An 11825-nucleotide genomic window follows, 5' to 3' on the forward strand; every position below is an offset into this window, starting at 1 on the left:
GATTATGAAGTGTGATAGTTGTTATGCATTCTCCGCTGCTTTGGACAAAGTTAGTTTTTGTGGGTCGTTGGTCTCCGTACCTCCGTACCACTTATAGGCCCAATCCCATTTCTACCCCTTACCCCTCCCCCTTGTTTTGAAGGGTAAGGGGTAAGGGGTAGAAATGGGATTGGGCCATAATAATATATTTGCACTGGGGCCAACCACAATGATGTTTAATGCTGCTGTCCACCCCTACTAAGTGAGTCTGGACACACCAATGCTCGGGCAGGCAGCTGCTGGTTTCGGGGGCAGGGAGGTTGGTCCAGCAGGGTTAGTGCCTTACACCAGCAGGAGTGACTTCTCAAAAGCTTACGGAAGCAAAGAGGAACGCCTTTGAGAAGTGGTTGAACCAAAAAAATACCCCAAACCGTAGGTCCTGTTTGTCTGAAACGTTTGAAGCGCACCTTGGATTCTTTCTATCTTTCTGCGTGACATTGTTAATTTGTCTCAGGCTACTACAGGTCGCCGTGAAGGTCAGGGGGTGTCATCGGTCTAATAACTGATGGAAAATCCATGTTTTTTATTTTTAAGAATTTAAGCTTTGTTTTCTTCAGGTTGTGTTATCGAGCCATCCCATCTGTTCACTAGTGTTTTCTAGTTCCCCTTTGTGGTTATCCTTTTGCTTGGGGGGGGGGGGGGGGGGGAACTGGTCTCAAGAAAGAAGTGACATTCCTTATCTATGTGAGCACAACTTCTTTATGTCAACATTTCCTTCATATGAAGTAAGGACAATTGAATTGCGAGGAGGGGGGGGGAAACTGTGTTAAAAGACTGTGAAACTGTATTCTAGGCTCACTCTGCTAGAGAGGAGACTGGTTTATGCCTACATTAAATAGGTTATTTTCTACAACTATTATGTGCTTTTTTTCGCATTTAGAAGTCTCATCTGTCCTGGACACACTATCTCATAAAGAGATTGCCAAGACATAACACTGATGGTGCTGTAGCTCTAACGTACCACACACTCCTTCTCAAGAACACGAGAGGTTCTTATCCTTCCCGGGTGACGTTGTGGTCACCCTAGAATCATCATGTTGCGGACTGGCCTGTTTTGAGTCATAACGTCGTATCATGTGTGTATTGTGTGATGCATTACGTGATATGAGATGGCCTTCTTTAAGATGTGATTAATTCTGTGGACGCAAAGGAGAAATGTATGGCTGAGTTCTTCATTTTCCTACCTGCCTGAATCAGAACATTTGGGTAACCTGGTTATTGCTAACACTTTATTTAATGATATTCGTGTAACTATGTGATGTCTTCAAGGAGGGCGAACGGTAATACAAATAAATATAAAATGTATTTCTTCTCAAGGATGGTCCCACACACACTATTATTTTAAGAACAGGGTGATTGATAAAGTGATCTTTGACAATCAATTTATTTTGAATTGGTTTTCTGAGGTCAGAAATGTTCTCATGTTCTACAACACTTTCTCTTGTGAGTATTGTTTGAAACTACAAATAAATGATTGGCACAAAAACCAAGTCATCATATTATAAATAGTACAAAAGCACATGGTTATATAAATCAATTCACAATTTGTACAAAATATCATAGAATAGGGATAAACAATTAATGTTCCGTGGCTGTAGGATACTATCAGAATTGTTCTAAATAAATACCCATGATGACCTGTACATCATGATGGGTAAGCATTGTTTGTTCTACCACCAAAATCCCCATACACCAAGCCTCAAAGACTGATAAACATAATAAATACAACCTCAAGCTCCATGATAAATTCCATCTAAGTAATAATGCTTGCAAATCACCATCATGAGAACAATCATATCATTACAATCATCTTATCATACATACATTAATGAAAGTAGTGCATACATACATTAATGAAAGAAGTGAACGAAAAGTATTGAAACAACTGATACAACTACAAAGGACCCCATGGGCGTGTAATCCAGGAGTGGTCAGTAGGCCTAGTCCAGGCCTAGCAAACGAAAACAGAAATAGCAGCTAAGTATTAGCCAATCCTGATGCCTTGATAAATCAATCCACTCTGACCGACGCGGTGTGTCTCGTTTGGTTGGTGTGTCCGTCTTATATCAGGACATCGCTAAAATCAAGGGTTTCTGCTCGTCACGCTTGATCAGCAGGTTCGACAACATCCAGGAGTAGAAGTAGGCGAATTCCACCACGTAGCTTAACTCAAACAGCTCCAGGTTGACGCTGAGCATCCACTCAAACACAGCAGAGATGTGGATGGCCCTGTAGTCTGGTTGAGCAAACAGTATGCTATCTGAAGCAGTTGTTGGTTAAGGGATTATACATTGTTTTTATATTAGATCCAAAATATTGATCTATTTATAAACACACACACTATATTTTATTTAAATTAATTTGTTTAATATTTTAATACTATTAATATATATATATATTAAAAGTATAAAAGTATATATATATATATATATATATATATATATATATATATATATATTTGTTATCAGAATCAGAATTCTTTTAATGGCCAAGTATATTCACACATACAGGAAATTGACTTGGTGTGGTTGGTGCATAAGACATGAGACATAACATAACAACAAAAAAGCATAAACAAGAACAAAGGACAAATGTTTTATAAGATAATAATAAATAATAATAAATAATTGGGCATAGAAGGGCAAGTTAGTTTGAGTACGTAAACCCAGAGTCATTGTGATGCAGGGGGCTTGTTTGTGAGCCCAACTGCCGTGGGGAAAAAACAGTTCAAGTGGCGAGAGGTTTTGGTCTTAATAGCCCGGAACCTTCTGCCGGATGGGAGACACAGAAATAGGTGTTATGTATATCATTGTCTCATTTTCCTAATTTCTTATCATTTGGAAAAACAGCACTTGCTCTTGGTATGGATGAACCAACTTGGCAATAAATCGTCTTATTATTCTGGAAGGTCAAAAGCCAAGTTTCTATTCGTCAACCTCTTACTACCTAACAACCTCTAACTATCAAAAAGCACCTCAATGTCTTCAATGCAACTTTTCTTTTTGACATCAATTCTTTTGACACAGAGACAGGCTTGTGAGAAGGATACAGCCGATGGTGACGCTGATCTGAATCGCGGAGGAGATTATGCGAAGAGGGTAGAGATACTTTTCATATCCGGTCAGCAGACACCTCCCAGTGAGTGAGGTCAGCAGGACGGTGTAGAAGCAGATGCAGATGAAGCTCAGCGCGGCGCCGAGGTGATGCAGGAGGGGCAGGTTCCCGGGCTGTGAAGGACACAGAGAGAAAGGATTGGTCTGGTGGTCGTGGTGGGCCTGACAGGTCTATGGGGGTAGTCCAGTATAACAGTTTAAAGTCCTTCTTGAACGTAATTATACCGTAACCTAGGCTAAAGAAAACTTTGTATTGCCACAACTTGCCATGTGTAAAAGCCCTATTAGGAACTAGTTTGAATGAAAACCCTTAGGCAACCTGAGCTTGGTTGCTATGAACTGCATGGTAACTGGTCCCTACAATATCAACTGAAAATGTTTAAAAAATGGTGTTTGTATTATACTTCAAGTAGCAAGTTTACTATTTGGACTGATTCTATTTGGACTATTTGGAGATTCCCCATAAACACCAAGTTCCGTGCACATGTCAAGATTACAGTGATATTTATGAGCGTTTATATTACTCTCCAGTTATCTACTGGTCAATATTTTCAGGCCGTCTTCAATTTCTGCACTGTAGGCACAAGGGCAGTCGGTTGGTTGTGATTAACCAATGTACGTAGAGTTCTTCACTTTTTTCACGCTAGACCTACGTATGTCCTTTCGACTTCACCTGCTCAACAAGTTTGGCGGGATTGTGATAGGTTGGTGACTACTAACTGCTGACAACTGATTTACTTACAATCCATGTTTTGACAGCCCTTCAACGGTATGTTCTGACGTTTTGAGTACAAGTAGTCTGAGGCTCTTTGTCTGAAACCTTGATAGTGTTCTATCGTTATATTTAAAGTTTATTTACACAAACCAAGATCTCCCTAAAAGTTTTCAAACTTTCTTTACTCACTCATTTGATGTACATTCATATCTTACTAGATATCTAATCACTGCCTTTCCTCTCCAATGCCCTACAGCTTTTTTCTATGTACCGCATGTATCTTTTTACATCTAACTCGGATTAATTATGTAATTTGTCTCCTTATTTGCTAAAGTTTATATGTTAGCCTTTAAAACTGATTTCATTGTGATAATTGAATGGGGTGGAACTCTTGTACAAGCCCATTGGTCTTCACTCCCTTCCCTCCTTGCACCAGTGATGTTAATGTGTACCAAATAAATAAACTAAACTATATATCAAGCCTTGGTTCGGCCCATATCCTTACAGATAACATAGAACAAACAGTTTCCCACCTCTGTTTGCTCTTCAGACACAGGAGCGAAGTGCCCTTGTCCAGATGCATTGCTTGTTCCCGTTCTAACCCTTTTTTCTTTATGACTATTTGTACAGTATTCTTTTGCCTCTAAGTCTTAAGGAAGTACGTACATTACAATTTCCTGCTGCAAATGCCCCCGTGGCAGCCACTATCCCGAAAACCAGGGTGATGCGGCTCAGCAACGCCTGCTTGGCGTTCTTCTCCATGATGTGGGCATGGTGGAAGATAGAGAACACCAGAACTGTAGGGTACAACCACAGTTAGAAAGATGAATCTAGATGAATGGCTACGACGTTCACCTCAGTCGAGATACCGTGTGATGGAATGCTCAGTTGTAGAGTTGGAAACTCACATAGAAAAGCCCCGCCACTGATTATGGCAGAGAAAAGAGAGTTTTCCGGCAAGCTGGTCCCACTCGAGCTAAGGGAGACATTTTTTAATTTTATTTTTAAAATTACAAATGATTTACATAATGTTGTTGGATAGTTTGCTAGATAGCTACTGCATAGCTGCTTTGAAACTCGTTATAGTATATATGTTGGTCATTTAGCTACTCTGAAACTCCAAATAGTACATGTGTTGGTTATGTAACTGAAAATCGGTGCAGTATGTTGGTAATAATCCTACTCTGAAACTCAGTACAGAATATATGTTGGTAATATCTGTAATATCAGGAACTCTGAAACTATTCCAGGTACATATGTAATTGGTAATATAGGTGAAAACCTGTGCAGTGTATATGTTGGTAATATATCTTGAGTGAAAACTCTTTACAGTACTATATTGGTAATATAGCAACCGTGAAACTCTGTGCAGTGTATATGTTGATTATAGGTACTTTGAAAGGTTTTTTATAGCTACCTTATGGTGGGCACCAGACAGCATTCTGTGGAGTCATTCTTATTGCAGTACTTTGCAGCACCCCTGAGCAGAATATCAAAATTGTTTTATTGTGGGAAACACTGTTGAAAGCCTCACATTTACATTAAGAATGAAATACTTTGGCTTTTTCTTTCTTTACAAGAGACACAGCTTACCAATCTCCCAGGGAGCAGACATGGTTGTTGTAAACGGCGATGGCATATCTTTAAAGAAAGAGAGAGACATTTCAATTTAATCTTCTGGGACATCAGTCAGACTGTGTGTTCGAGCATCGTTCAAACAGGTAGAACCTGACCCTCTTTGATAAGTAAAATACAATAGGATAAAGTCGTTTAGCCTGCAGAGGGCTGGTATCCGAAGGAAATGTGCCGCAAATAAACTATTATTTTGACATGCCAGTTTGAAACAATCCCTTCTTTCCCTTCTCTTAGGGGAAGTTTCCTCTTACTCAGCCCACAGCCTCTGTCTCTTCAACATGAGCTCTGCTCTAATGCGGGGGTGACAGCAACAGCCAATAATGTTTCTCTTTGTTCCTTCATTAAGTGGTCTTTTTATGTAATTTTGGTGTACAATAAATAGTACAATAACCGCCAATGGCACATCATGTACCACCTAATCAAAAATCGAGATCAATCATCCCCTCAGGACAGTAGCCATTGTGTCTTGTAACAAAAGCCTTATTTCATATAGGGGATTCCTTTATAGGTGTCTACCGTGTATGACTCAGTTTATGAAGCAATAAGCTCATTCTTTCTTTTCAGTTCCTTCCCCACACCCTTTGCTACCAGCTAAACCACATATTTCAGAGAACAAGTTTATCAATAACAGATATTGCCATCCCAGAGCCATCGATAAGTATAATACTTATCGATTATTATAAAATGAAATTAGTAGAATAATTTGAGGCAACAGATAGTTTACTGCCTCAGTTATTCAAGGCCTTTGAATTGATTACACTTGAATGCAAGGAAAGTAATTTAAGAAACCCTAACTCCCCAGACTCAGTTGAAAACACGTCTACCCTAGGCCTACTTTAGAGAGTATTACTATGAAATATTACATTTTCTAAAATCTATATAAATATATGTATATATATATTTGTAAATATTAATATTATTGGTAAAAATGGTAAAAGGTAGGCTTACACACTCCACGTTCCAATGAGGGACACTAGAGAAAGGGAGATGGGGAGTATTATCCAGAAGATCATCCCGGACCAGGGTTGATTGTAGAAAGCAGCAGGTAATGTATGAACAGGGATGCCAATAATCCTGGTCAACCTTTAACTCTTGTCCTCAATTGAAGCTGGTAGAATCTCCTAGTCCTTCCTGGCAGCCCGACAGCTAAAAGTTACCTTTAACAGTGTAGTAGAAGAGGCAAATGACCCTTAGAAGACAAGACACCTGTTCCTTCACGAGCAATAGTCTTGTTCACTGCGAGTTATACTACTCTGCCAATCAGAACGCCTCTTGGCTTGAATGGGAGAGGCATCTCTCCCGTTCTCTCTCTCTCTCTCTCTCTCTCTCTCTCTCTCTCTCTCTCTCTCTCTCTCTCTCTCTCTCTCTCTCTCTCTCTCTCTCTCTCTCTCTCTCTCTCTCTCTCTCTCTCTCTCTCTCTCTCTCTCTCTCTCTCTCATTGCGTTTTGATTAGTTAATAAATAGGCTACGTCAGTTATAAATTCGTTATAGAATTACAGAATAAATGGTTGCTTTTGAAATTCATAGCAAAAAAAACATTTCCAAAATGGAATAATGGTTAATGAAAAAAAGTTAGTCAAAGGAGTTATCCAACGTTGTTGGATGTATACATATTTTTTGAAGAATCAACTCTATCAGCTCGATAGCCCATATTCGAATCAATGATCAGTATATTCCGCATCTGAGCGTGTGTAACGTAATAGTGACGTCACGCGATCTGGTCCAAAACAAACAAAATGGCGGCGCGCTTGAGATCGGTTCTTCCTCAGTTGTCACGGTCAGGAAATAATTTAAACTTTCGCTTTTTATCACATTCTTAACCACTGCCTGATAAATACACATAGAACATCTATAATTGAACAAGTTATGCTTAAATCTGCCAGTGATAGCTACAATGAAACGAGGTTAGAGAAAACCTGAAGTTCGTCCATACATAATGAACTGCGCCACAGCGCAACGATTTAGCATTTAATCCCAGACACAGATGTATTTGACTGATTAATAGTCCATTAATACGTATACATATTTTAGAAATGTATTAACGTGTGTTAAAGGAAAGACCCCACACAGTAGAATTGCACATCAGTGTACGTGCATGGAAGTTTGTGACCTCAGACGATGAAAAGCGATGTGATTGATCTACTTGACATATTGTTTAATCCACCATAGGTTTTCAGCGATATCAACCAACTCATACCACACGCAATGCACCGGTCAGAGAAAATTCAATTTGCTGCACGTGACAGCAGTCAAACACTTTTCACGTGAGAAACATTCCAATTGACTCCGCTTCCAATTACCTTTGATTTGTGTCACTGTGATATTGTGACAGTGTCGGGCAGGGTATTACCCCCTTTTCATTTTTCTATTACTGTTTCAGTGCGACAATTGTCCGTCCAGACACAAGATACCCCAAATCCGAGAAGCTTAAAGTTTCTCCCTGGTAAACCTGTTCTTGGATCCGGAACCCTGGATTTTCCTTCTCCAAGCTCTGCAGAATGCTCCTCTTTAGCCAGGTTCTCAGTATATCTTTTAAATAATCATTGTGTATTTATTACTAGTAAAGTCTAATTCAAGAAAGTATTTGGAGGGACGTCAATCAAAGCTTTACATGTCAAAGTTTTGATTGTGTCAGATGACAACAGTGCATACAATAGTCGTACAAGTGTTTCACCATACTATACTGGAACGGCTTGGCACAGTACAGTACACTCACACTTTTATAGCCTATTTGGTTTTATATTATAGCCTGCCATAAAATCGGATTGATTAAATTAATACGCATTTAATGTATTTGGGTTGTTTCAGACGGATGGCGTCACACACAATGATATCCCCAATGATGAATTCAGTTTACCGTTCAATATTCACCCTTTTTGGTTTCCTAATCTCAATAGCCGTCATCAGAAATCAAAGAAGTGTTAAAGCACAAGTTGAAAGTTATGTTTTATTTACTTGAATATTAAGATAACTTTTGCTTTTTTCTCACAGGGATCTCTTTGAAATCGAAGGAGTAAAGAGTGTTTTCTTTGGGCCAGACTTCATAACTGTTACAAAGGTACATCTTTGGAATGTGAAAAGCTCACCATGTTTCACTCTTTTTAAAATTACAATTTTAATTCATGCACATTTTCCTTCAGATGGATGATGACGTGGAATGGACAGACATTAAGCGGTATTCCTTGGATGCAATTGTGAAATTCTTTGAAAGTGGCACTCCTATTACCACAGGAGCAGTGAACAATGAGAGCAGTGAGTACCAAACAACATTCAGTATTAGCAGGGCCTCCGAGAAGGGAGGCGGGCCCTAGGTTTGGGGGACGCCAAGTCCCTCAGTGGGGGTCCAGGGGGCAATTACATTCCCTGTCACCTGCTACGACATGTTTCGTGCATAGAGAAAAGTATTGTAGCAAATAATTGTTTGATAAGACGAATCGACAAAGTAGTAAAGACAGTTAATAGATGCATCACTGGCCAACTGAAAAGTGCTTTGGGAGATCGGCGAGACTTCATATAATGGATTTTTATATCGTAGAGACTGCAGAGCCGCTTAAGATCAAAGTGTCTGCTAAATGACTCAATGTTTAATGTACTTTGTTGCAGGTTTCTCTGAAGACGATGATGAGGTTGTTGCCATTATAAAGGAGCTTCTAGACAACCGGATTAGGTACCAGACACCAGAGTCACATTAGTGCTTATGAGCCAAGGGGAAAATCAGCTGGAGACCTGCTGATTTTTCAGGCAGGAATCTGAATTCTGAGTTACTGATTCGGGGGGGGGGGAGTCCATCGTACACATGGCAACCTCAAAGAGTTGTCAAGCATTTTCCTGTCTTACCAAGATTCATACAGCTGGTTTGATTCCAAATTCATCATAGTGCATCCAGAAGGGGAGTTGGCTGGATTAGCATTAGCTTTCTCTTAACCACCTCCATTGACGTCACGTTAGCCTTCCTCTGGTTCATGTAAGGGAATACACTTGTTATTACTTTCCAAGATTTCTGTGTCCTATATAGTCGACAAACACTGATAATTCTGCAGTATTCTTAGGCCCTGTGTTCATAAGGCGACCTGTGATGGATCGCAGACAGGTTACCGTCCATCCAGTCGATAATGGCGGCAGTGGTCAACATTTTTTTATCTGAATTTGGAAAATTCATTATATTTAGCTGTACTGAGCCATCACAACCTTTCAGTCAATTCAGAACTCCCTAATTCTCATAGTTCAGATCCACATCATTTTTTTTTATGCTCTGCCTATTTGTTGTCGATATTGCTTAACGTCATGTGGTCCTGTGTTGGTCCAAACCAACGGATCACGGTAAACCGGATAATAGATCAGAAGGCTCAGATATGACTAGTCATTTGAATCACTGTGAAACCCCCATTTCCTTCCCATCATCGTCAGGCCAACAGTGCAGGAGGACGGCGGTGATATCATCTATAAGGGCTTCGAAGACGGCATAGTCAAAGTAAAGTTGGTGGGTTCCTGCACTGGGTGCCCAAGTTCTACAGTCACTTTGAAGAACGGCATCCAGAATATGATGCAGTTCTACATTCCAGAGGTGGTCGCCGTTGAACAGGTAAGTGGATAAGAATGATGTTACATAACGGTCACTTCATGGATGGGGGGGGGTCGGTGGGAGTGGGCATTGACATTTCGATACTCATTTCGATCACATTGTAAATTCTTTGATTTCATTTTTGATGCCCCCTCCTTTGCCATGTTTTTATTTCCTTTCATGATTGTGTCTTCTTTTATTTCTTTCCCAGGTGGAGGATGAAGTTGATGAAGTCAATGCTAAAGTGTTCTCTGAACTGGAACGCAAGTTACAAGATTAGGCCCGCCCTTCACCCAACATACCTGTGAACCCTATGTTTATGAAGGAAAATAGCTTTCACTTTAAAACAAAGCTGGTTGCATTGTGCTTTTGCTTTTTGCTAATGTACTTTGGTGATTGTATAGAATATGAAAATATGTTTATACTGTTTGCGCTGAAGTTGTATCAGATTTAGAACAAACGGCCACATCCGTATTTATTCCTTAGTTAAAAGGTATATGTAATGCTGTTCTGTAACCTATCTGAGCACACACTGTGCTCCTCTATGCAGCACCTACTGTATTTATTTCCTATTTTCATTGCTTCTAAAATAAAATCCCAATATTTCTGTGCAGTGATCCACTGTACTCTGCTCACTTATCAGACAGCTAAGGATTCTACATAAACACTGTATTGACAAAATAACCATTGAACTGAATTCAAATTGCTGGTATTATTTGTAGTTTGGAGCTCTATAATGTACCATATTATAAATAAATGTTCTTGCTGGAATCAAATCTAAATGTATCTCCAAGCATTGAGTGTTTCCAAGAAGCCTGATATTGCATAACCAAATCGCAAATGCCCATTATTCTGAAACCTCTTGATTTTCTATCACCAAGAGTCTTTATCACCGGGCACCGACTAATATACTTCCGGACGCAATTGAATGGGCATATAACAAATCAGAGCAGCGAAACGTGTGGTATATCAATGGCATCCATCTTGGTTGTTTATGGAAAATGGCTCTCACAAATGGGGGCTCCTCTGTGCAGTCATCGTATCGAACCTGCCCCATACTAGATAAACGATTGGATTGCCCGGACCCGGGCCAGGTCTGCAGGGAATCTGTCTGAACCGGAGGGGGGCCAAAGGCTCCTTGAGGATTTTTCATGTTCCCAGACTAGGTTCCAAGCCCCAAAGTGGCAGATTTGACTCTTGAACCATTGGTTTGAAGTGTAAACCATCCAAACACTGTTAGTGATTGCTTGTTGTCATCCACAGCAATATAGAAATAATGGCAGCCACGCACAACCTTGTTATAGCAAAAGTTTTTTCTGTGTGGCCTTGTCACCTTGAAATATGGTTCTATGTACGGACACCTGTTAGGACCATAAAATGTATACAATAGGTTGTGGCCATAGACTGTAAAACAATGTTTGTTCCGATAAAGATGTAATGCTGTTTATAGCGGCACCTATAGGTAATTTACCCTCATTATTAGCTTTCGCACCAGAGCTGGCACATGCGCATTTGTAGCAAATAGGTTATGGCCACGTGTCTGAGTAACAATACTACACAAAACTCATAGTTTACCAAATTAATCCATCAGACATTAAATGCTAAAAACCTCCGAATTTAAGAATCAAAACATTAAATGAATTTCCATAACCATATATTATTTTGACTATATTTGTATGGTTTCTATAGCGTCCCCATATGGCCGATTATAATCTGGTTCATGCGCATTTGGATCACATTGCGAGGTATACTGTCAAGTAAA

The 11825-nt window shown here is 39.8% G+C and overlaps 2 protein-coding genes across 2 annotated transcripts; one reads left to right on the forward strand and one right to left on the reverse strand.

Moving 5' to 3' along the window:
• Positions 1-1376: 1376 nt before the first annotated feature.
• Positions 1377-6765, reverse strand: si:dkey-228d14.5 (uncharacterized protein LOC796266 homolog). Its single transcript, XM_060073606.1, has 7 exons — positions 6451-6765; positions 5461-5508; positions 5285-5347; positions 4776-4843; positions 4534-4664; positions 3089-3266; positions 1377-2299 (listed from the first exon to the last, which is right to left on the reverse strand). The coding sequence occupies exons 1-7, from the start codon at positions 6513-6515 to the stop codon at positions 2106-2108; spliced, it is 747 nt and encodes a 248-aa protein (XP_059929589.1). The 5' UTR covers positions 6516-6765; the 3' UTR covers positions 1377-2105.
• A 358-nt stretch (positions 6766-7123) lies between these two features.
• On the forward strand, positions 7124-10845 carry zgc:110319 (uncharacterized protein LOC796111 homolog). Its single transcript, XM_060073605.1, has 8 exons — positions 7124-7279; positions 7672-7766; positions 7883-8018; positions 8494-8560; positions 8643-8754; positions 9106-9169; positions 9910-10084; positions 10275-10845. Exons 1-8 carry the CDS (start codon positions 7239-7241, stop codon positions 10341-10343), a joined length of 759 nt encoding a protein of 252 aa, XP_059929588.1. The 5' UTR covers positions 7124-7238; the 3' UTR covers positions 10344-10845.
• Positions 10846-11825: the final 980 nt, after the last annotated feature.

This window comes from Gadus macrocephalus, chromosome 15 (assembly GCF_031168955.1).
Source record: "Gadus macrocephalus chromosome 15, ASM3116895v1".
Lineage (NCBI taxonomy): Eukaryota > Metazoa > Chordata > Actinopteri > Gadiformes > Gadidae > Gadus > Gadus macrocephalus.

Coding starts and splice junctions, on each gene's coding strand:
- si:dkey-228d14.5 (XM_060073606.1), bottom strand. CDS start 6,515: ATGATCTTCTGGATAATACTCCCCATCTCCCTTTCTCTAGTGTCCCTC. Junction 4,844..5,284: donor TGTCTGGTGCCCACCATAAG/GTAGCTATAAAA, acceptor TGTCTCCCTTAG/CTCGAGTGGGACCAGCTTGC. Junction 3,267..4,533: donor TTGCAGCAGGAAATTGTAAT/GTACGTACTTCC, acceptor TGTCCTTCACAG/CCCGGGAACCTGCCCCTCCT.
- zgc:110319 (XM_060073605.1), top strand. CDS start 7,239: ATGGCGGCGCGCTTGAGATCGGTTCTTCCTCAGTTGTCACG. Junction 8,019..8,493: donor GAATGCTCCTCTTTAGCCAG/GTTCTCAGTATA, acceptor TTTTTCTCACAG/GGATCTCTTTGAAATCGAAG. Junction 8,755..9,105: donor AGCAGTGAACAATGAGAGCA/GTGAGTACCAAA, acceptor ACTTTGTTGCAG/GTTTCTCTGAAGACGATGAT.